Source organism: Uloborus diversus, chromosome 5 (assembly GCF_026930045.1).
Source record: "Uloborus diversus isolate 005 chromosome 5, Udiv.v.3.1, whole genome shotgun sequence".
NCBI classification, from domain to species: Eukaryota; Metazoa; Arthropoda; class Arachnida; order Araneae; family Uloboridae; genus Uloborus; species Uloborus diversus.
Genome location: NC_072735.1, coordinates 175,929,505 through 175,955,094, shown reverse-complemented (window position 1 = coordinate 175,955,094; position 25,590 = coordinate 175,929,505). Strand labels below are relative to the sequence as shown.

Sequence of the window (25,590 nt, the reverse complement as noted above, 5' to 3'; positions counted from 1 at the left end):
ACCTTCTGGTTGTTCTCAAGCCACGAACTTTCCCAGAAGGTCATCTGCGTAGGTATGCCATATATTTTTACAGCAGACAATCCCGAAGGTTAAGCTGTCGTGATTATGGGGGAAAAACTTATGTAATAAATTATGCGTGAGTCCCTTTAATTTAATCCCTCGCCTTCTGCTTCCGTCACCCGAGTGTGTGTCGTCACGCATCAGAGCCCCCTGCCCATGTCGAACAAATGGAGTTCAATTGGAGAATCGTGGTTTTCCAGAAAACAACAACTTCCGCATGGCCACCGCCAATGAGCCTCTTTAACAAGGGTTAAAGGGTTGCGGTTCATTTTCCAGAAAGTGCTTCTGCCCGATATTAATCCCGCTGTTTACTTCTGTGTGTCAAATTACGGCAGATTCCCATGGCTGTAATGACCCAGATTGGATGGAATTGTCTCTGTTTGGGAAGATATACGCAGAGGTCGCTGTTTGGAAGAAACTTCCTTTGAATGTGTGGACGCCGATAATTTTGGACGTTGCTTCGGCGATATTTTAAACAATGTGCTTCAAAATGTTATATAATGTTATATGTTTTAACTATTTTTCTCACGCTGCTTTCTTTAATAGAAAAAAAAAAGTAGTTTGACACATCAACAGATGGTGCTAATTCGCAGGCTCCAAAGGATGGTTTTTATTAGTTTTATATAATTTTGGCGCAGCACATGCAAGTTTTGGTGCTTCTATGCATATGTTATACCAAAATATGGTAAAATTATGCGCCACTGTTTGTAGCTAAGCAAATCAGCATCATCTTTTAGGCGAAAATGACCACTAAAGAAGATTTGGAATGCTGCACGCTTACCATCTTTCAAGAAAACAAAACATAAAGTAATTCACTTTATCTACACTGCTTATTGGTTAACTATTGTGGTACTCAAAGCAAAAACAGCCAATCAACAAAGCGACATAAATTTAAAAATCGAACTCGCTCCCCAATACTGAGAATCATCTTCTTCAAAATGTCATTCTTACATGCTACAGAATTAGTTGCGAAACCAGTAGGAAAAGTGACCCTAGACTTATTTCATTTTTCCAGTTCTAATAGCACATAAAACATTTACTAGAGCTAAAAATGCTCATTCTGATTAGTCGACCAGGCAATCACATCCAGTTCTCAGTATAAGGTTGAGCACAGCTTCTTTGCGTGATTTTTGACCAAAGGTTTTCCAGTTATCTCTGATCGCACAAATTTAGTCATCATAACTAATAGCTATTTCGTGAGAATACGACAAAAGAATCCTGTTCAATATTGTCTTCTTTAAGAATTCCAATGAAATAGAATACTGTCCAGGTGCAATTAAAACTGTATTTCTGGGAGCCATGCGAACTTATACGTTTTATTCTCTTATTGACGCTGAAATTAAGAGTCAAGCCATCAATGTCTATCACAAATCAAAAGCGTCTAGGCGAGAAAAATGGCTACAAAATGAGCATTGAAGTGCCCCAAAAACTTAGATTGAAGCCTAAGACGCGCCCCCAGCTGATCTGAAAAATATTCAAGTATGAAAGTAAAGAGAAAGTTCTTGCTAACATCTAATGAAAACAGCCTCCGCTGTGGCACTCGACATTCAGTACGGACCGCAATCAAAACAAAATTCCCTCATTTGCATAAGAATCGATGAGCCAAATAATGAAAGCCCCAAGTACTACATTCAATAGAAAAAACGGACAGTCTAATGAATCGTCTGTTTCAATGAGTGGGTAACTGACATCGATCCAGAGGAGAGATTTCTCCTGCCTCACACTGAGACAGATCCTCATTTCTCTCGTCTAGCGAAGAATCTGAAAGGGAGGACAGGGGCTGGAGTGACCCCGATAACTGACCCGGAAAGTGGACTGCCAGCCATTTATAGCTGGCGCTTTTTTCAAGGGGATGAAGAAAGAAAAGGAAACCCTCTTTCTTTTCGTTGCGGATTCCAGGTAGAAAAGAATTAAAATTAGAAGAGGAGATTCGTATCGATTCATCGAGAACAGAACTCATCGGATAAGATGGCAACAGGTAGAAACAAAGCAATGCGAAACAAATCTGTTGATTCAGAAATGAATCCAGATTTTTTTCCACTATGTGTGGAGCTGGGGGGGGGGGGGGAATAACCCTTAAATACAAAAAGATATTATACATCCGACATAGTTCACCTGTTAAATCGAAGTGAGTGATCAGTGTTCAATCTAAACCAGTGGTGCCCAAACTACGGCACGTGGGTCACATCCGGCCCGTGAAGCTAATCTGTGTGACCTGTTACTGTGTTTGAATACTACAAATGGAAAGTACGATTAATGACAATGTTACAAATTTAGAGCCAAATATTTGGAAATTGATTTCTGAAAAATAAATGCAATGAACAACTAAGTAATGATATAACAACAGTTATTAGATTTTAATATTCTTTCCTTTTTCCATATTTTTCCATGTTATTTAGAAAACGTTAAAATATTTAAAAATATTACATGTGTTCTGGCCCGCGAGAATCATTTTAATATGAGGTGCGGCCCTCGGATAGAAAAAGGTTGAGCACCACTGATTCTAAACTCATCACTAAATTCACAAAATACGTTTAACATATTGCTGAAGTCAACTAGAATTTTCAATTAACAATTTCATATAAACTGTTTAAAACATGATATGAATCAATTCGACTGTTTAAAAGCTACATCCGTAAACTTAGGCCACTGAATAAAATACGGTTTATTGTTTCTTCTAATTCTTCAGACGTTGTAAATCTTCAATGTCACAAAACTAGTTTTGGATTATATATGAATGTGTGTAAGGTAAGCAAGGGAATGATTAACAGGGAGAATGGGAAAAAAATCGAGACAGTAGGCACGACGCGTCTATAGAGTCTCTTGGAATTCAGCAATTGAAGTACTGATAATAACCGTATATCTTTTTCTCTATGCAAATGCAAGTCTATAGACTGCCGTACATACGGTGTAAATATAAGGAATTCCATTTTTGATTCAATCAGGCCGTGCACACATGGCAAATATTTTCACACAGACCAGAATCTAAACGTAATGAAAACTAATTCGTGCTATAAATACATTTTGTATGATAACATCGCTGAATTCATTACATAAAGTCTTTTATCTCTTCAGACCAATCTGCAGTTGCTTTCAAAACGAGAAAAAGAGCTTTTTTATAGTGTAACTGCAGAAAAACAAGCAAATAGAAATGTACGTCAGTAACTTTTGCCCGAGTCACATGAGCCCATAATGATAAATTTGGTCCTGTGTCGAAGCCTTACGCGAAAGCAATAAAAAGGTTTTACTTCCCAAAAAGAAGCTGTCCAACAGATTTGTTTTTCAAAATTTTCCAAATGTCTTACTTAAGGTTAAGCAGCAAAGATTCAAAATATCTGATTTCAACCAAAAGCACACTTTAATGTCTCTTATGCAAAATCATTTTATAAATTACCGAAAAGAGGTAACTTTTCTTGTAGAAATTTGATTGTAAAAATTATTTTATCATAAAAATCTTTTTTTTTGTTTTTAAATGAAATTGCTTGAAGATTAATAACATCCCATTATGCTCTTATGAATAGATTCTACAGTATTTACTTTTCTCCAGGTGAGTTTTAAAACCTCGCTTGCACTCAAAAATATTTTACTGTTTCTTAAGTTTTGCTTCCCAAAAATGAGCTTATCTAACAGACTTGTTTTTCAAAAAGTTCCAAATGTCTCAGTTAAGATTAAGAAGCTGAGACTCAAAATATTTGGTTTCAACCAAATCGCACCTTAATGTCTCTTATCAGGCAAAATCATTTCTTAAATTACCGAAAAGAGGTATTTTTTTTGTGGAAATTTAATTGTAAGAAATGTTTTATATTATAAAAAATTTTTTCTTATATAAAATTACTCGGAGGTAAATAACGTGCCGTTATGCTCTAATGAGCAGAATCTACAGTATTTACGCTTTTCCAGATGAGTTTCGAAACATGGCTTGTACTCAAAAATATGTTACTCAAATCTTAAGTTCAAGGTAATAGCAGAGAAACTTTCTTATTCGTGATCCCGAGTGAAGTTCACTGTATCGTAATTCCATAATAAGCATTCATTCATTTCAAACGAATAATGTTGCCTATTTGCAAAGAAGAACCTAGCGAGAAAATTGCTCACAACATACAAAATAAATTTCCTTATCTTCATTGTTTACCTAGTGTTTCAATAAACACCTTCTGCTATTATTAACTTACAATCAAATTCCTTTGGCGACATAAAAGATTCCGAGTTCAAAGTACGGTGCTTTGTTACACTTTACATGCATACTCTGATATATTAATTTGTTAAGCAAGGTACTTCGTTGTGCAAATAAATGTTGAAACCTTCTTTTCTTTACGTGCCATGAAAGTAGGGCATTCTTTCAACAACTCAATCCTTGATGGGGCAGATTGCTGCACGCGGTGACTTCGTTACTTGCTAGATAGAACAAGATACAGCCGACCATGTTGAATAGAATGTCTCGTTGATTTGATTACTTGCGTGTAAACAGCTATGTGAGGAACTACCGTTTCCTGATGCTTTCATGCTGGATGCTTTTAATGTTCTGTTTGACGCCAGTAGCTATTAAATTTTCGGAAGACTTTTTCAGACAAAATAATTGTGATGGATCACTGCGCTATCCAATCATTGCTGTTGGAGGATAAGTGTCCTTAAAGAATGTTCGGAAACAAATTGCTTCCGAACTCTAGTTTGGAGTTCATAATTTCGGAAGCAGACAGCGTAATTGAAGTGAAGAGGGAATGTTCTGAAAGCAACTTAATATTGTTGAGTGTCTAATCTTGAAGAAACTTAATCGCCTTCAAATCAAGCGAAAGGACCGGTAGAGTTAATGAGTAAAGTTTATCCTTTAAAAGTATTAGTTAGAGTGGATTAACTAACAAAGGCAGCCTGCTCGATCAAGATTCCAGAGTCAAGGCGGGACCCTTGTCAGTTAGGCCAATGGGTCCTCCATAAAACTCACTAAATTTATGCTTCTATTATTATGAACAGGGTCCCCTCAAAGGCCAGGCCCTAGTTTCATATTAGGATGACATGACCGCTCGGCGCTCGCTGGCCTTTGGCGATGTAGAAGCATAAGACTTAAAAACATATAAATCAACGATTCTCAACCGCTAGTTCGGCAGATTGACACTAATCATTTGAAAAATTTTACCATTCTCAGAGACTCTTATAAAGTATTTATTCTCAAAATAAAATAAATAAATAAATAAAATAAGTAAAAATGGTAAAGCATTTTATACGATATGTTTTGGGTGAAGTCTGATTATTTATATTTTTCAGTGATAACGCTCATTTAGATGTGCATAATAATCGTGATAATTACTCATCTTTACTTTAACGCATCATTGTAAGTCAGTCATAATACAAATTTCACAAAATCGTACGAAATTTTTACAACTTGTGTAATCAGTTTTAAAACCTTAAGTGTTTTTTCTTTGAAAAAACCTTACCGGTTCGGGAATTCGTTTTTACAAATTCTGCTAGTCCGTGGAACCAAAAAAAAAAAAAAAAAGGTGAAAGCTGGTATACATAGATATCTTGCAAGTATCAAGATCAATATCTTTAGAATCGGTGACTATCACAAACGAATATTAAACTGCTAGTGTTAGGTGATTACTGATCAAGAAGTTAACTATGAACTATAAACTAGCAGAAAACTATCCAGTGTGAACTAATAGTTAACTACTGTTTTAAAGGATTAGTTGCAACTCGTAGCAACTATTCTCCAAAAGTAGTTAACTACTTGCCAATTAGTTTATTTCATTGCATAACTAATTTTCGTTGTGGAATTTTAAATATTCATCTTAAAACACCGGATCAGTATTGCAATTGCTATATAGGGTGCTCGCTAAAGTCCGTTGCCACCCCAATAGTTTCTCAATGGCAAGAAGTTCATAAAAGTTGGATCTAGGTATAGTAAAGTTGCGATGCGCCACACAATGAAGCCGCTTACGGGGCCACCTGGTGGCAAAACTTGGAGTTAGTGCCCTCATTTCGAAAACAGTGCGAGGTACGGGGAAAAAAAGGCAATTTCAAAGATGTTCAGCATCATCAAATTAAGAAGGAAATGAAATTTTCCGCATAGTAGTGTTAAAATAGTAAAACACACCCCAGCTTGAAGTTGTCGAATATGGCGGTTGCGTAGAATGGTCTCCACGTTCAGTTGCTCGGAAAACTAGCACCTTCTTTTGCAAGAATGCATCACATAGCGAGTGTATGCAACGACTCCATCATTATTGCAGGGATATTGAAACCGTAATTCGGATACCTACCATGTAGTAAATATTCAGCGGGAAGAGCAGACCCGTGTCCATACGGGTATTTGTGATCGAAAACATCATTTTGAGCAATAGATGGATGAGACTTCTTTCCGGCGAGTAACGTTTTGTTCAACGACATCAAACATTTTATGCCTTCTAAACATCTTATGCTTACTAACATTATGCATTTTGTGCCTAATATTTTTAGCATTGCTTTACGAAAGATATTCTGATTAAATCGATGGTGCTGAAGAATTTTGTAATTGACCCATTTCCCCGTGTCTCGTACCGTTTCTGAAACAGGAACGCTAACTCCGAGTTTTGCCGCTATGTTTCACTGCAAGCGGCGGCAACTTTACACGTAAACCCAACTTTTATGACTATTTTTTGCTGTTCATAAATTATTGGGGTGGCAACAGACTTTGACAGACACCCTGTTTATAATTAGTAAAACGGGATATAAAAAATTCTAAGATAAATAATATTTTCAAACAATCCTGAATATTTCTTATAGGCATATTGCTGCTCATAAAAACATTTTTCTAAACAAATAGCTCTTGTATTGTGAATTTAAGGACAGCTGGAAATAGTATTCATCACCATTGTTTACAACGGCAGGCAACCCGTCGATCGTGATCGACCGGTCGATATCGAGCCTGTTTTTAGTCGATCCCGGCGACATTCTAGACCCTTTTTTTTTTTTTTGTTTTGCTAGGGTACATTACTTTATTACATACACATTATTTTATCAAAATAAATTTCTGAATCAAAAAGGTTTTGAAGAATTTTGATAACTTTTTTCAGAAAGGGCTACTGTTTTCAAAACTTAAGAAAAGGAATCATTTTTGCCTTTTGTTCTTCAAAAATAATGTCTGCTAAAGTTAGCGTGGATTGACAGATGAAAGTTGGTACGAATGTTTTATAATTGTTTTTACCAAGGAAAACATTACTTTGAACAGAATTTTATCAGTGGCGCAGCAATTAGAGATCAGCCCCTCCAACCACTCCCGCCGCCACCACCCAGTGAAATCGATTGTGGTGTTGACCAAAATTGGAAAATCGATCGGCAGTTAGTTTAGGTTGCCGATCGCTGGTTTAACACAACTGTCTTTTCATCCTTTGATACAAGATTTATGTTTTCGATCACAAAATATTTCCGACTCAGGGTGTATAGTAGCTTAAAGCTTCAAAATAGGAGCATTAAGACCAAAAATACAAAGATATGGTTTTGTAAAAAAAAAACAATTTTGAAAAATTGTTTATTGAAGATGAAAAAAAGTTAATGTTTGGTATAAACGGTGGCGTTCTTACCGCGGGCGTCGAACAGGGATGCAATTTGTAATATCTCCACCCCCCCCTCTCAGAGTTTTTAAAAAAAAATGTTATAGGTAAAAAGAAGTTTCACACATTTTTCAGATCTCAGATGCATATGTAACCATCCTCTCTTAACAATATTGAACTCCATTTTTGTTGAAATTCAATAGATTAAAAATAATGTAACAACTATTCGGGGAAATTTTCAGAATTGAAGTGTCTATATTTTTCATTAACTCCTTAATTTAATTTGGGTAGCAAACCTCCTCCCTAGGTGTCAACCCAGGATAGACACCTCTCATCCCCCTCCCCTTAGTAACTCCACTAGAACATAGTATTAGACACATGTAATAAAATAATCCTAATTTACATTGCGTATTTCTCAAAACATCATAACTCAAACGATAGGTTATCATTTTTTAAGTACAATGAACCGTAACATGTAATTAAAAAAAAAAAAAATCCACCCTACAAAAGAAACGTCAACTCAAGCCCACATCTCACCTTCTTTTCATATTCCAGACTCGTTCATTCTTTTTTTCTCCTTTTTAAGATAGAAATTACTTTTGTTTTCCGCGGGAGAAATTATTCTTTCATCATGGAAGTTTGCGTGTATGCCAACGATCCGTGAACGATTTTTTCTTCCTAATTAACTCTTTACATTTCTTTGATGTTTATTCTGGGATGGATTGGGTAATGAAATTGCGAAGCACAGAATGCCTTATTTTCTTCTCTCCTCTCCTTTCCTGAGCTTTGTTGACCCATCCAATTATGTTCCGGATGTCAAGGCAAGTCACAGACCGGGTTAAGTTGTGAGAAATGTTCAATTCTTTTGTTGATTTTTTTTTTATTTTTTAATTCATGCTTTAGGAAAAAAAATCCATTTCTGTGCATGTGACTCCTCCAAAGTTGCTAGTTTGGATACCCAGAAATGCAATAGCGTTTCCATTGGAATTTCAGACTTCGACACTATGTTCGATCTCCCAATACCTTTGGCATCTTTTGTAAGTAAATTGAGTATGAGTTGAACACGTATTTATTTATGGGCACTATCTAAGTTATATAAAAAGTCAAAATAATCTTTTTGTGTGTGTGTGTGTGTGTGTGTGTTATGCGCAATAAATCAGAGCTTTTTCTCCTGCCCCATTTTTTGCTTATCAATGTGGGATATCTTTGACAGCAGATGATCAATATCCAGTTAAAGTAAATGTGTTTATTAGCAAACGATAAATACTTTTTACTAGCAGACGATTAATATAAAACGAAAATAATTAAATTCATTTGCAAACGGTAAATATCTTGTAACTATGTTAGTTTTGTAGTCAAGTTACTGAAATTAAAAGTAGTAGCCAATTTAAATTTGAGAACAGCTTATTGAAAACTAGTATCCAACATAATTAATTCAAAGGTAAGCATGCAAATACAGTCGGACCTCCATATATCGAAGTAGCAAATTGCCGGGAAAAAAATTCGATACACAGAAATTTTGATATATAGAAACGATCTTATTCTGTCCTAAAAATCTCCTAAAACATTAAAATTAAAGCAAATTTTCGCGCATAAAACCCAATTTCTAATTGATACGAGCATTGGATTAAACGAAAGTTAATAATTGAAAAATTAACAGAAATTACATTTTTGTGCCTTCATACATCTTCATTCTTCGACAGTTCAACTTGATTCGCAACATTTGGGGGATTTTCGTTTTGACAATGTAATCGAGAGAAAAGTAAAAAAATCATTCTAATTAACTTTAATGATTTTTACTGAAACTAAAAAGACTAGGAATGATAATCAACAGACAAAAAGGATAACTTGAAACTGATTTTATAATGTTAGTGGTTGGTTACAACTAAGATTTGAAATAAACTTGAGGGAATTTAAGAATTCCAAAACGGAACAACGACCTATCTACATACCCCTCAAACCCAGATTTCTTATGAGTTTCTTAGCAACCTTTAGTAAACATAATTTTCTCCCCTAACCTTCATTTTTCATGAGACTAAAGTCGAAAGTGAAAAAAAAATCTACGAATGTCTCGAAATTTTTTTCGATATATAGAGATTTTTTCGATATATAGAAACAATTTTTCTATGTAATGAACATTGAAATTTGCTGGGATTTCGATATATAGAAAATTTCGATATGTGGAAGTTCGATATATGGAGGCTCGACTGTAGTTCATACTACAGTACAGTAGCAGTAAAAGAGATAAAAATAGTAATTTTAAAGGTAACTCCATTGCATCCTGGGCACAAATTAACAACTTTGGACCCCCGTTGCAGCTGAACTAGGGTCTATGCAGTCAAACCGCTTTACCTGTGCTCATATCTAGTGGGAATTGACCTATACCTAGAATTTTGTCCAAATCCGTGACCCACAAGGTCGTGCCGTTTGGTAGTTAGTATTCAGGCTGCTTCCATATTCATTTATATAATGAAAACAGAAGATGAACTACCGGGGGCGGACAGGACGGTCTGCCTCGGACGACACACTTTTTCACCTAAAATGGATTTAAGAGTTTCAGAAAAAAATATATGCCTTTCAATTTTGAAAATTTTCTCCAAATATATCTTATATTACATTTAAGCTTTCAAATTTCAACAAAAATGAAGGATAGCACATATTGCTGGGAGGAGGCGATTACATATATTGTCTTCTAGGATAATTCTTTATATAAATTGCGTTCATAATTAATACTGGTGTTTCAATGTTAACTTTCATTTGACTACATAAATTTGTTTTTGAATATTGGATGAAATTTTTCTTTACATAAAACAATAAAAAAATTAATCGGGGGGTGGGGTGGAGAGGGGATTTGACACTACAAATTAACTCTCACAGAAAACATTTGGGTGATTTTAAAGAAGATTTGAATCCAACTCGATTGATAACTTTCTTTCTTTCGTAGTAATTACCGAATAATTAAGAGTATTCCGTTCTTTTCCCCGTGACTGAACCTCACTAGCGCAGCCAGAACTTAACTTCAGAGGGATGGGTTAAATGGGAGGAGGGTCGTAGTAACAGGTTTTACATGTAAAAACCTAGTGTTGGGATTGGAAATGTGCATGATAGCCAAGCGCTCGTCATCCCTTCCTGCTCCGACACTGCTGTACTTTTTGGATCAGAAAGACCTTGGATATCAACAAGTTGTATCAAGTAGCTTAGCAATAGAAAGCCATGTTGCATTTGAGAATGCACTATTTATTTCTAAAGGAATTTACATTTTGCTTAAATTTAAGGAATTTATTTTTTAACTGGGTTTTCTGGCAGGCTCTAATTAACGCACGAGTCAATTGGGTTCAGGTTCAGGGCCCCCAAAATTGGGGCAATCAGTTTCTTTTCAAATCATCAGCAGTTATAGAATTTATTATTTATTAGGCGTTTAGATGTAAAAATACTAAAAATATATTGTTTTAATTTTTAATTTATCTATTATTTGTGATTTAAATTAAACATCATTCAATATACTTGCATAACACTAGTTATCTTATAGCGTTACATTGAAACTATATTGACGTTTGTAACAAAAAGAGTAGTTATTGCATATAAATGTGAAAAAAAGAAGCTATGGAGCACTTTTTGCTGCGTTCATACCACTAATCCTTACAATTTTCAGTTTTAACATTTGAAGGGCAGTTACTATAGAGATTTCTATTCTAAAACTAGAGGTTGTAATACAAATTACGTTCATTCGGAGGAAGCAAAGATAAGTCTTAATGTAAATGGTCATGCAAAAAATCCTAAACACAAAACTGCTTTTGAAATAATGGATGTATTCTTTACTAATAATAAAGCTGAAAGTCTCTCTGTCTGTCAGGATCTCTGTGACGCGCATTGCGCCTAGACCGTTCGGCCGATTTTCATGAAATTTGGCACAAAGTTAGTTCTTGCATGGGGGTGTGCACCTTGAAGCGATTTTTTGAAAATTCGATGTAGTTCTTCTTCAATTCCAATTTTAAGAACAAAACTATCATAAGATGGCCGAGTAAATTACGAAATTATCATAACGTGGAACCGTAACATGGGCACAAACCAACTGGCGAGATACGAAATTATCATAACGTGAAACCGTAACATAACCGGTACAAGACAATTGGCGAGAAAATTCACCATTATTAGTAAATATACAGGCGAACCGAAAGACCTTTTATTTTTTCTATTACGGGCAAAGCCGTGCGGGTACCACTAGTATTGAAATAAATGTATGTTATGTAGAAAGAGGAGGAAGGGGTGGCACGTGAACTCCAGGCCCAGGGCAAAACTATGACTTGATTGGGTCCTGGTAACAAGTCGTTAGCGAATGTCAAAAGTGTAATTCTTTGAGTATACGATTTTCTTTACTAATAATAAAGCTGAAAGTCTCTCTGTCAGTCAGGATCTCTGTGACGTGCATAGCGCCTAGACCGTTCGGCCGATTTTCATGAAATTTGGCACTAAGTTAGTTCGTAGCATGGGGGTGTGCACCTCGAAGCGATTTTTCGAAAATTCAATGTGGTTCTTTTTCTATTTCAATTTTAAGAACAAAAATATAAGATGGACGAGTAAATTACGAAATTATCATAACGTGGAACCGTAACATGGGCACAAGCCAATTGGCGAGAAAATTCACCATACATTATTTGTAAATATACAGACGAACCAGAAGACCTTTTAATTTTGTATTACGGGCAAAGCCTTGTGGGTACCACTAGTAAATAATAAAATGCTTTGTGAACAAAACAAATTTCGCAAATCAATTTAAGTGTAAACTTCTAAGCACAGGACCAAAAAGAAAAAAAAATCTTTAACTTTATTCTTTTGAATTGTGGTTGTAGAATCCGTATTCGATATTTCTATAGTAAGGGTCTGATAATGTTGAGCTTTTGACCCCGACAATGCTTACAGTGCAGCTAGTTGAGCTGTGACCTTGACTATGTTTACCTGTTTTAGAGGAGTTTAGTGAAAAATAGACGCGTTATTAGTTCGGATTTTAATTGGAATATTTTTGAAAAACCGCTAAGTATTTTTCTCAACTCAACTTAACGCTAATTACCCCCTCCCTATTTACCGAAACAGAGGTAAACACTGTCGGAGTCGGAGCTCAACTTCTCAGAACTTCACAATACTGCTTTTCGGGGAGAAAAAGGGACGCGTTATCGTTGTGGAATTGAGTTGGAATTCTTCTGCAAAATTATTTCGAATGTAATCCAACTTAACTAGGTGCCAAGTATCCTTCCCTATTGCTCCAAACAGGAGTGAACATAGACAAGGCTCAACTAATCTCGAGCCATACTAGTATAGTGCGGCTCTGGTTATTTGAGTTACTACCTCGACAACTGATGAGGAGGTGAGTGGTGTTGGGGGAGATGAGTGGAAACGAAACGTGTTATTGCCTCGAATTCCAGTTGGAATAATTTTACAAAACTACTGCAAAAGTAATCCAACTCAACTCAGTTCCAATTACCCGAAACAGAGGTAAACACTGTCAAATTGGTAGCTGTACTATACAGGGCGAGCCAAAACTCTTGGGGGGGGGGGGGGGCTAACTCTTTAAGGGATGTTAGAGGAAACGACAAGAAACAAGACTCATACAGGAACAAATGGTTGCAAACGCAATGCTGACGCGCTACATGTACACAAAGCCAGGAACTGAAAGATGCAAAACAGGTCACAAATTTATTACAGTTATAAGTTGTGTAAAAAGACGATTTTACACAACTTATTTGTTTTTAAGAAAAGTTTAATGTGGTTGTTGAAATTTGCGGCCTGCAGCTGTATTACATGTATCACAATGACGACGCGCAAACCGTCGCAATAACGAGTATTCTGATAAGATTTCACAGATAGCTAAGGTGTCGTTGTATTAGAGTTACAGTCAAGAACTTTTAACAACTGCATTAAATCTTTCCTAAAAAATAAAATGTTGTGCAAAATCGTCTTTATGTATTCAATTTGCGACCTGTTTTGCATCCATCACTTGATGGCTTTGTGTGCACATAGCGCGTCAGTATTGCGCTTGCTACCATATGTTTTTACAAGATTCTTGCTTCTTATCGTCCCCTCTAACACCTCTTAAAATTTTGCTTAAGAGTTTGGACTCACCTTGTATATGCTGTAAATGTAAACAAATTTCTGTGTACTAAATTCTCCCAATCTGTTGCAGACCAATTGTGTGGTGCAGTACATAAGGAAACTGAATTCACCCTCTCAAGCCCAGGTCATCCTTCGTCCTATCCCTCTAGGGGGCGCTGCGAATGGACTGTGGTCCACAGTCACTCGACCGTATGTGGTCTGGAATTTCAGTTCTGGGCATTCGATCTGGAACCGAGTGATAATTGCACTTACGACTACCTCCAAGTTCAAGGCAGTGAGAGGCTATGCGGGAGAATTCCTTCAGGAACAGTTCGTAAGTGAATAAAAACTTCATTCACTGACGTTTCAGTTTAATATTGTTACAAATTCTGTAAATAGTAATTATTGTAGTAACGTAACCTGTAAATAGTTTCCCGTAATGAATATATAACCCCTTTTCATTCCGCTAAAGTATACGACCCCCTATTTCCTTTTCTTTTCATTGATAAAATTTGATAACGGTCTACGCATTTCGGAAAGCAGAAAGAATGTTGTGGAAACTTCTTCGATGTTTATAAAGGCGTCCTGCGTGAGAAAAAGGAGAGTTTCGATTGAGATTTCGAACTCAGAGCGTATTTGCTCTGTTTATAGCGAGGCATTTCGCTGTGTTGTTTTCGTATTTGGAAGTAAATACGTGTGTAACCGTTGAGTTTACGGTGTTGAGTGATATTTGCTTAATTGCTAATGATTATTTTAGCAGTTGTTAACGATTTCTCCTGTACATAGTGTAAATAAATTTCCTGTGTTTTTATCAAGAACTGTGTCTTCATTTCAAGAAAGTGGAAGTCGCGCCGGATCCGTTACAATATAATAATGTACTATGAAATAAAAAATGACCCATAATTGCACAAAATTGCAGACACGTGTGTGGTGTTTCGGGGAACCCACTTTTCAATGCAAATAAGGGAGCTTATGGATGATAAGACATCCGACAAAAGGCCGACTTAGACTGTTGTTGGTTGTTTTTTCATCCATAAGCTCACTTATTTTGCATTGAAAAGGGAGTTCCTTATAACCCCGAAACACGTGTCTGCGATTTTGTGCAATTATATGCTGGTATTCCTTGTTTTAGTTTTCATGCTCAAAGATATTTATTCAATTTTATAATAATATACTTTTTTGTTTAGTTAAATATATTGAACTCCCCTAATTGCTCATGCGCAGAGCAAGGTTCTTCCGAACATTAACTTAACTGCCTTTTGACTATATTCACATGCGGAAGAATAGTTCAAAAATTCACAATATTTTACCGACTTAAGCAGTTTAAAAGTGTCGAAATAAGTTCAATAAAATTTTCTAAACTTTTTGTCATGCGGAATAAATCTTTCAAGATCAATAGTAACTTTTATAGGTTTATTATGAATGTTAAATACAATTTCACGTTAATTTATAGAAGAATGTCTTCAAAAACCGGTGGAAGGGGGGGGGGGGCAGTAAGAGGAGAAGGAGATTGGGGATCAAACCCAACAGAGCCTTTGCTTTTAGCACTATAATCAATTTTAATATGGTATAGCTTATACAATGAAACCTGCGTAAGTTGACCACTTGTGATGCTTCACTTCAGTGGTCAACTTACAAGGGTGGTCAACTTTGCAGGTTTTACTGTATACAGGTAAGAACTGTTCAGACCAGCCCCTTTAACTTTCCTAGAAGGTAAATTCTGGTTGCCTTACCGTCAGTGAAAGGGAATCAAAATTTGTTTGCTGTTCGTCTCATATTAATTATTTTCGAATAAAATTATGCAAGAAAGGAACAACCATACCTTAATTACGATAATTATTACCTTAATGACGGTAGAAACTCAGAGTGGAAGTCAGGAAGTTCACATTTTCCTGTAACTTAAACCTGGATGGAACTGGAATGAATTTGGAATGCAGAAGTAAATATCTTTTACAAAAAGTTTTAAACGAGTGAGACATTTTAAAGACATATTAAATAAAAGAAAAGTGAATTTTTAATTACATTTGCTTGCAATATAATGGGAAATATCATGATCTCTATGACTTACAGACGGACAATGAAACTCAACTGAAATTTAAAAACATTTGACGTTTGAAACCTTATAAAACAAAATCACGCGTTTCGTTTTCTACATTTTTCTTTTACTTATAACATTTTCTGATAAATTTCACTTTCTTATTTCAGACAAGAAAAGAAAAATCGTCTCTTAATTGTGTTATTTTTCGTCGTACAGGTTTCTTCAAGTTTACAGGCAATTTGACGACGATAACGTTCGTCAGTGACAATCAAAACTCCAGGATGGGCTTCAACATTACAGTCAAACAACTCAACTCGTGCAATACCCCCACTGAAGGTAAAATATCCCAGCCTTTCTATTTCCATTGCTATTCTTTTATAGTCTGGGTAAAGTCTTATAAATTTATAATTGGAAAATAACCTTTTCAAAAGTGAAAGTCGACATGTTTAGGTTAAATATTTCCACCTATAAAATATACAGGTGACTAGATGAAATAGTACACAAACACAGTTAAAATTGTCAGGTTAAAGTAAATTGATTGAATATAGTTTCGAACTTCTTATAACAAACATATCTTTTACACAGAAAAAAATATTACAAGTTATTGAAGGATGTTACATTAAACTAGTAAAGAAGAGGAATGTCAGTTCTAAATGACGTAAAATGTTGTTAAATGAAACACCGTAAGCAACATTCCATTTTTTTTTTGGATATCCATACTTGATACTTTTTCCGAGTAAAAGCTATACATACTAATGTAACGTCCCGTATACATATACAGTGTAAAAAAATATTTAAAAAAAGATACATTTAAGATTTATACACTGAAAAAAAACTTTTTATCCTTGTCTCACAAAGTTTCCCCCTCGGTACAATATTAGCTAGGCGTGTAGGTGATGGCGCTAGCATCGAAAATTGAAAATGGCGTCTGAGAAAGAAAAACCTTTCAGGGGAGGCACTAGAAGGGTTTCAAAACCTTCCGTTTTAACACACATTGCCAATTCTAATATAATACGTAGTTTCTATCAATAAAAGGAAGATTATGAACAAAATATCTTCGCCCAGAAGGTACATTCTGGCTGCGCTCGAGCCCGGCTTTCGCCATCATTACTAGACTTTATAAACACCCTGTATAATTGACCACTACATTTAAACTGTTGGTGTCGAGTATAAGCATTTAAACTGTGGACACACTATTTAAAACTTATTGAGAGGTTGTGGTGATTTCTCGAACTCGTTTCTTTCTCTTAGCTACATGAAAACTAAACAGCTTTCCATTCATTTCAGGTAAGAAGTGTGATGGCCATTTTTCAAAGAAAGACATCTTCTTACGCAGTCCTGGGTTTCCTGCAAACTACAGTGACGACGCAGACTGTACGTACCACATCAACAGATTCAGCAAGAGAGTCTGCGCCCTAAAGGTGACCTTTGCCCATTTCCGCTTGGAGAAGAGCGCCCTTTGCAAAAGTGATTACTTTGCGGTCGACGAGAAGAAATTCTGTGGTCAACTGGCTGATGCAACAACAGGTGTGCCATAACTTTTTCCCACTAAACGTAAAATATATTTCGTGATATAACTGAAGTCAATTTCTAATTCATTCGCTTTCTTGTCTGACAATGGTCTTGCTGTGATTTTCGAGATCTTTGCGCCACCCTTTTTCTCTTTCCGCGAGATTCCACTTAATTTAATTACCACGTCTACATGCTGCCGGTCGCTTGCTCATAATTTGTCATTTGTACCATCATAAAAAATATTTTCACCCAGACGTTATTCTTTCATTATGACGTCATTTAAAAGACCAACCGGTGCTCGCTATCAAACGAGTTCTTGGTTGTTTTCATGTTTATAATCGTTCCTGTGTTGGCCCTGGATTTAATATTTTAAGGATAGCGTCAGAACCTTCGTCATAGTTTTTACTAAACACCATTAATTTTACACAACGTTGTTGATACGACTTCAGTTTTGAAAATCTGCACTTATTGGTCGTCATCTACACATCGATAGTATGATTTGTTGGTTGCACTATGGTGCAAAGAGGAACAGGAAAGAAGTTACAGAGAAAACAGCAACCTATTTCGTGGCTGAGTGGTAGATGCGAAACCAGCATACGTCATGTCGAACAAAACTTACATACGAGGAATGTTTTGTTCAACTAATAATGTAATAAAAATTAAGGTAACACGATAGTCGAAATATTTATTCTGAAATTCCTGTATATAGCGGCCTTCGTCGCTTCAACAAAACAAACATTCACCATCAATCATAGAGTGATGATGTTATATCTGCTTAGAGTTTATTGATTTGGAGAGAAATTGAAGCTATATCCACCAGTTGGTATCACTTTTGCGACATTTTTGGGGAAAATTGCCAAATGATGCCAAGTTTAGAAATTTTTCGAACCTCTAAGTTATAAGCTGTAACGTGAACATCATCAACAATGACATGTAACACCCGACAACCAATCAGAAACGACCTTTAGTCGGACATACATCGATAAGATCGGATTTTAATAGCGTAGAATGTAGATAGTACGCAGTGAATTACCGCCTTTAAACCAGGGCTAAATCAAAACTGCATGCAATATACTGACAGCCTGGTCACGTTATCCAGAGCGCAGTTTTTCCTTGGTACGGACTCATCTGTCAGGAATAGTCAGTGATGGAGCTGGAGACAGATGTCATCTCATTGAAGTCGAGAGTTCCAACCAACTGGTAGCTAAATTTTTTTGAAGAAGACTTTGTAGGTGACCAACATTCCTTTAAAATTGCACTTAGATAACTGGAACAACCATCGAGAGATGGCACCACCAGTCATTTCCACCTGCTTTATTGGGTAACGAGAATAAAAAGACCTTCAGTGTCCTGTATCAACTGTAAAAGATTTAGTGACCTACTACAAGACTTTCAAACCCACAAATTTAACGAGTATGAGCCCTTATATAATCGTAGACTCTTAACTCCTTGGGCTTTTAATACGGAATCCTTCGATTCCGGTCAGATGCTGCAATACGAAGAAAGTTATGTGCATTTTTTTTTCTTCAAAAAAAAAAAAAAAACCTACTTTACGGTACATCCACCAAATAACCGAGCAAAATTCCCTAAAAAATGTGTTATTGTTTTTGTTAGAGTGAGTCTAAGTTTTCAAATAATTGAAAATCTTCCATAAAGATAATGTTGGAACTCACTTGATTCACTGTAACTTATAATATCCACCAACTAACCAAGCAAAATTCCCTAAAAATTGAGTTATTGTTAGAGTGCCGCTAAATTTTCAAATAATTGAAAATCTTCCGTGAAGAAAATGTTGAAAATTACTTGATTCACCGTAACTTATAATATCTACCAAGTAACCAAGCAAAACTCCCTAAAAATTGTGTTAATGTGCCGCTAAATTTTCAAATAATTGAAAATCTTCTGAGAAGAAAATGTTGAAAATTCACTGATCTAGTTCTTTCATCCTCTTTCAGAGACGTTCCCTTTCCAAACGGAGAGCAAACTCCTTCGATTTCATTCCGACTCCAGCGTGACGGGCCCCGGATTCTTCGCCCACATACACCAAGAAGAGTGCGAGCAAAGGTCCCTGGCCATCGTTGGGGAGGAAGAATGTTCCAGAGATTACCGGTACATCTCATTTTTGAATCTTGGCATGGTACCTTAATCATCTTTTTCGCAAGCATCCTCATATATATAATAGCCAAAATTACCGATCGAGTAACGCTCTGACGTCACCAGCAATGAAGTTATTTTTTAAATGAATAACTTTACAATTGAGGATGTTTTTCAAATTTTGCATACATTTTTACGAGAAAATAACTGAGATTCTTGAGATTTTTTTTTCAACTGTTGCCAATTTTTTTGGTACCAAAAAGAGTTAATGTGCTTCGACCTCTCTGATTTTGCCAGAAAGGAACAATTGCCCAAAGTTATGCGACCCGAAGTTTCAACGAACTATTCTCAAACAGGCAGTTGTTACACTCAAATGAAGAAGAAATTTTCATCCGTCATACCTTGACGCGTGATTTTCTAGTATACAGCTTTAATAGATACTCTGATAGCCAGAACCTTGAGCTTGGAAAAGCTCAATTAATATTTGGACTCGATAAAAATATATATTGGTATACTCTAATAATCGGTACTAGAAAAGAGAACTGGCTTCCTTCAACTCTATTTGAACAAATGGATTCGTTTCATGCTTCGCACATCGGTAGTCACCTTCTCAGAGCCAGATTAACAAACTAAGCGTAACCAGTAAATTGTACCAAATTTTAAAAACATTACCGATTAATACAAACTAATTCTACTCGTTAAGGGAAGAAAATCCATGAAGAAAATCATGTTGTGAAGGCGACGTGGGTTTATTAAATTGTGACAGCTTGTGATTGGGGGTGGGAGGGTTAACAAGAAGTATGGCATTACACATTTGGTTAAAATTATAACATTTAAAAAAAAGCTATACGTTATACAGTGTGACAAGAGGAGGGAAGGGCAGCAACCAGTGAAAGCTTGTCAGAATGGCTCGTCGATGAGCTGTCATGGTGACACATGTGATGCAACTGCTGGTCAAAAATTTTAACAAATGCTTTGAACCTTTCTTAAAAACTAAAATGGTGCTTAAAATCGCCATTGTGTAATAAAGTGTAATAAATTTATGACCTGCTTCGCAGTGGTGTTCCCATATAGGGTACTCTCAAATTTTTTAGACATATAGCGTATATTCAGGAAGTTACCGCCCTATAGCAAAGGGCTAAGGCAGAAATACATGAAATACACCGCCAGTTCAATCAATTCCAGTCGAGGACTGCAGTTTCGTGCTTATTACCACTCATCAGCCCAACATAGGACTAACTGAGCTGGAGGTGGAAAACCTCTTAAGGAAGTCAAGAGAGCCAAACAAACTTTTAGCTAATATAGAATTGGCACCGAGGACTTGACTGAGCTGGCGGTGTATTTCGTATAGCGTATGCCCTCAAGCTTGAAAAATTTCCATATTATGACATATTATGTATGTGATCACATACACATATTGTGAGTAATGAATTACTGAGAGTATACGTTCAGAAAAATTGATGGGAACATCACTGCCGGACCCATCAGTTTCAGGCTTTGTATCCAGGTAGCGCGTCGGCATTGCTTTTGCGAGCGTATGTTCCAATCCGATTCTTGTTTGTCAAGAAGTTTTCTGTCACTTATAGTTGGAGCAAGCCTAATTTGACAGTATTGTGAAGGCTACACAGATCCTAATCATAGCTTTACGACGCTGCCAAGTTATGTTTAACCCTGCTATACTTAAATTTTGCTGTTTCGGCCAGATTCACCTGTACATTATTTTCATATTATATCGCCACATTAATACAGTTGGCTCTCTATTTAACAACTTTCAAGGGACCACAAAAATCGTCCTTAAGTAGAAATTGCCCTTAAATAGAATGCTTTTAACACTATAGTGGACCATCTGGGACCGTGAAAAGCCGTCGTTAAATAGAGCGTCGTTAAACAGAGAGCCAACTGTAGTTCTCTTCTCTGAAAAGGTGCATTATGAATTTATTGTGATTGTTTTTAGAAAAATCAAAGAAATTGCTTTGTTGAATATCTACTTCCTCGTTCCAGGGAGACGGAATTCGAGCTGCAGAGTCCGGGTTATCCCGAAAACTACAAGAACGAGGTACGCTGCCGCTATAGCGTTGCGCGTGCTTCCAAAGACGTGTGCGAGCTGGTAGTGACTGTCCGTGACTTCAAACTCCAGGAAGGGGAAGTGTGCGAAAACGACTACCTGCAGATAGCGGAAGAGAGACTATGTGGTACCATAGAGTCTGGAATGAACAGTGGGTTGATATTCCTTTTCGTGCACTAAAATCTGTATACTTTATGTCGTCAAATGCATCTAAAACCAAAACTACTTCATTAACTTTTTACCGGGAGAGAGACATAAAAGAATATATCCCTCTAAACGAACGGTTCTTATTTTTCTTTATTTATACATTTTTAAGGTTAGGTGTGAAAGCGTCTTCTTTACTAATGATAAAGCAGAAAGTCTCTCTGTCCGGAGGATGTCTGGATGTCTGTAGGATGTCTGTAGGAAGTCTGTGACGCGCATAGCGCCTAAACCGTTCGGCCGATTTTCATGAAATTTGGCACAAAGTTAGTATGTAGCATGGGGGTGTGCACCTCGAAGCGATTTTTCGAAAATTCGATGTGGTTCTTTTTTTATTCCAATTTTAAGAAAAAAAAACTATCATAAATTAGGAAATTATCATAACGTGTAACCGTAACATGGGCACAAGCCAATTGGCGAGATACGAAATTATCATAACGTGTAACCGTAGCATGAGTACAAGCCAATTGGCGAGAAAATTCACCACACATTATTTGTAAATATACAGGCGAGCCAAAAGACCTTTTAATTTTTCTATTACGGGCGAAGCCGTGCGGGTGCCACTAGTACTAAATAAACCGGCAACAGCATCACTCTTTTATTCAATTTCTAATAGGAAGAAAATAATCTATTTAAGACAACAATTTAATTTTGAAAAAATGAAGAGAAAGAGTGTGTACCAGAAAACGCGAAGGAAATTTATGAGGGTAGACATAGACAAGAGGGAAAACAAAATAGTAAAAAATAATAATAATTAGAGCCTAAAAAAAAAAGACAAAGGTAAAATAAATACACAGTGAGAAGAAGAAGTAATGGTACTTTGATTTAAAGTAAAATATTCCATATTTTGAATAGTAGAAAATCTTTTGTTTGTTCAGAAATTACACATGTTCATTTACTGGGTTGCTACACCGCGTTTTATTTAAACTTCGAAAAAGCTGAAAACATAATCTCGATTTAGTTTTATACTTTCCATTTTTACGTAGAATGTGTCTCATATTTCATGAAAAAGCAAACAGTCCAAATCCTTTTTCTGCAACAATTATGCCATCTTAAGATTATTTTTTAAGTATGGAAGATACCAAAACTGTTCCTTGATGATTTTTTTTCCTCCCAGGGACGTACCCGTTTGGTGATCAGGACAACATAATCATGATCTTCGAGACGGACTCCACCGTGCCGGACAAGGGCTTCCACATATCTGTCCTGCAACGGAACTGCTCGTCGAACGAGACAGCGTCCGGGAGGAGGGCATCGTCCCCCTCTTCGAGCTGCGACCGGACCCTGACCGGCAGCGAAGACTACACGATCCGCAGCCCCGGGTTCCCGGATTTCGTCTATCCGCCGGACATGGACTGTCGCTGGACGGTTCTGCGGTCCGGTTCCTCGACTTGCGAGTTGGAGCTCGTCATCCACAGCCTGCACATCCAGGTTGGGGACAGCTGCCAGTATGATTTCCTGGAAGTTGACGGGCATCGTTTCTGTGGAAGCACGACCGCGGGAAATAAACGTATGCTTTGGGTTCTGTTTTTTTTTTTCTATTTTCTTTTCAATTTTCTTTTGAATTAAGAACACTTAAACGATGAAAACAAGTAATATATAAAAACATTTAAACTCAATTTCCACTTATGTCGACAAAGAAAAATTTTGATTTTAGTTATTTTTAAGAAATAATTGCAGTTAATATAAATATTGTTACAAATTCTGTAAATGGTAAATTTTTTTAATGATTAATTTGTTGTAATCAGGCTAATTTTGGCGTTTATGCCAAAATCTTTCACCTAAAACTATCTTAGTAACGTAATCTGTAAATAGTTTCTTGCAATGAATATACAACCCCCTTACATTCGAAGGAAGTATATAGTCCCTCCATTTCTGAAGGATAAGATTTGTGAACGAATAAAAAAAGATAATGAAATGAAACTTCTCTCTCTCTCTCTCTCGGGAATCACGTGGAATGTAGAGCTTTCTTTTGAGTTTTATAAATTGCCGTTTCGGCGTCATCAAAGTTAGTCTCGTTTTAGTCCTTGCTCTGGAAAGTGTGTATTAGCCTTTGCGCTGTGTTTTTGCGTATTTTGATGTAAATACGTGTGCCATCGTTGAGTATACAGTGTTAATTGATATTTGCCTAATTGATATGGTTAATTTAGCAGTTGCTAACGATAGTTCTTGTACATGATTGTAAATAAATCTCTTGTGTTTTCTCAAGAACTGTGCCGTCATTTAGAGATTTTCTTGAAGAGCCTGGACTCGTATCAATATGTATATAAATATGACATAATCTTAATATTAAGTGGCAAAATATAAATTACATTTAATTAATGAATTGTTGTTAAAAACCCCTGTATAAACATAACTCATCCTCTACAAGTTTGAAAACGAATTTGAACTTGAGTGGATGAATAAAAAGTATTTTATCAACGATTGAAAGTTTGAACAAGACAAGTAAATATATGTAAGGAGAGTGTGAACTAATAGTATAAATTGAAAAGGCTTTTACAGTCTGTCCACGGATTATATGGAATTGCCAAACGTCCAGTTAAGACGAGTCAATCTGAATGAGAGGGAAAAGTAAACATTTTTGATGTGCGTGTTCCGTTCATTTGAATGTGACTCTGCTTAATTTAGTGGGTAACATACATCTCCAAAGGCTGACATCATAATAGATACTTCCATTTCCGCTTGCAAACCGGACGCTTGCCTTCCCATCTAACCGGTGGTCAGACTGTAAATTGATTAGTTGTATGGAGGAAAGTCTCAAAAAGCAGGTATTATTTGAAAAGTTTAAAACCATTTTAAATGCGTGGATACTATACTTATATTAAGTCTTAGAAATTATTTTTTTTACAACTAACTTCATAATTACTATTATTCTATGAACTGACTGGACAGAGCAAGTATAACAAAAGCTTTTAAACAAGAAGACGAATGTTGGGGGAAAGGGAAATAGTGAAAATAATTTACTTTTTACAAAATAAACAATCTGGAAATTTGTTCTGAAAATTACAGTACATATAGAAAAACAACTTGTAGTGGTTCAAAAGTGGCTTACCCTCCTTCAACCCCTTTTTATTTTCCACATTACGTCAGTTATGGTTGTATTAAACTATTTTTGCACATCACCTCTTCTTATTTTGGGTATGAAAGAAAGTGAGAAATCAAAGTTTACACAAAATTTTATGTTTCAGGTGTTTTCTCCTTCAAAACGGACAGAATTGTGGTACATTTTCACTCAGATTCAGTGACGCAGGATAGGGGGTTTGAAGTGACCCTGACCCAACGAGAGTGTGCCGCCCCCACGACGACCCCATCTTCACTGTGTGACCAATACTTCGAAAGTAGCCAATTTGTGCTGCTCAGTCCCAATCATCCTGCCGATTATGACAATGGAGTCGATTGCAGGTAAGTTGAAAAAGTCCTGCCAATGGGCGATAGATATCAGATACTGCCTGTTTTAGGAGTTTCTTGATGAAGAGGACTTCGTTCTCAGGGGTGCCCACCCCCCTAAGACAATGGCGCCCCCCTTTAATATCGCACATTGCCCCCCAAAAGCAAGAGCCCACCCAGAATAAAAAATACCCTACAAAAGACCCTCCCTAAAAATTTCAATGGCGTAGTCTGGAACACCCTTCCTCTAGGTGGGCACCCCTGTCGTACTTCACAGATGGCAAATTATGATTTTTTTGCTTAAAATGTGGTTTAGTTCCTTTAGTACAATCAGGGGTGTTTGTGAGTTCATCAAAAATACCTGAAAGTTTCAAAGTTTCAAAGCGAGAACGGGGGGGGGGGGGTGCACCTTTGCCAAAGTATTATGTAGTTCGGAGTCAAAATATTGTGTGTACATTTGATTAAGTTTTTGATGGGTTACAAAATTACTTTTGGGGTGCTGTTATACAAATTATCATGACATTTGTCCATCTTAAGGGATAGGTGTCCATCTTAAGGCTCTTGCAGGTATATTTGATGAGTATTACATAATTTTAAAAAATTGCGGAGGTAGAGAGATAAAAGCA

General features: G+C 36.4%; 1 protein-coding gene across 1 annotated transcript in view; it reads left to right on the top strand.

The window, feature by feature from the left end:
• LOC129223287 (cubilin-like) overlaps nucleotides 1-25,590 on the top strand; it is a 149,585-nt gene that overhangs the window by 55,083 nt on the left and 68,912 nt on the right. Inside the window, exons 3-9 of the mRNA XM_054857853.1 lie at nucleotides 13,759-14,001; nucleotides 15,922-16,085; nucleotides 17,001-17,232; nucleotides 19,173-19,326; nucleotides 21,313-21,527; nucleotides 22,695-23,087; nucleotides 24,766-24,979. Coding sequence (XP_054713828.1) covers nucleotides 13,759-14,001; nucleotides 15,922-16,085; nucleotides 17,001-17,232; nucleotides 19,173-19,326; nucleotides 21,313-21,527; nucleotides 22,695-23,087; nucleotides 24,766-24,979 — 1,615 coding nt within the window. The remainder of the gene's footprint in view (nucleotides 1-13,758; nucleotides 14,002-15,921; nucleotides 16,086-17,000; nucleotides 17,233-19,172; nucleotides 19,327-21,312; nucleotides 21,528-22,694; nucleotides 23,088-24,765; nucleotides 24,980-25,590) is intronic.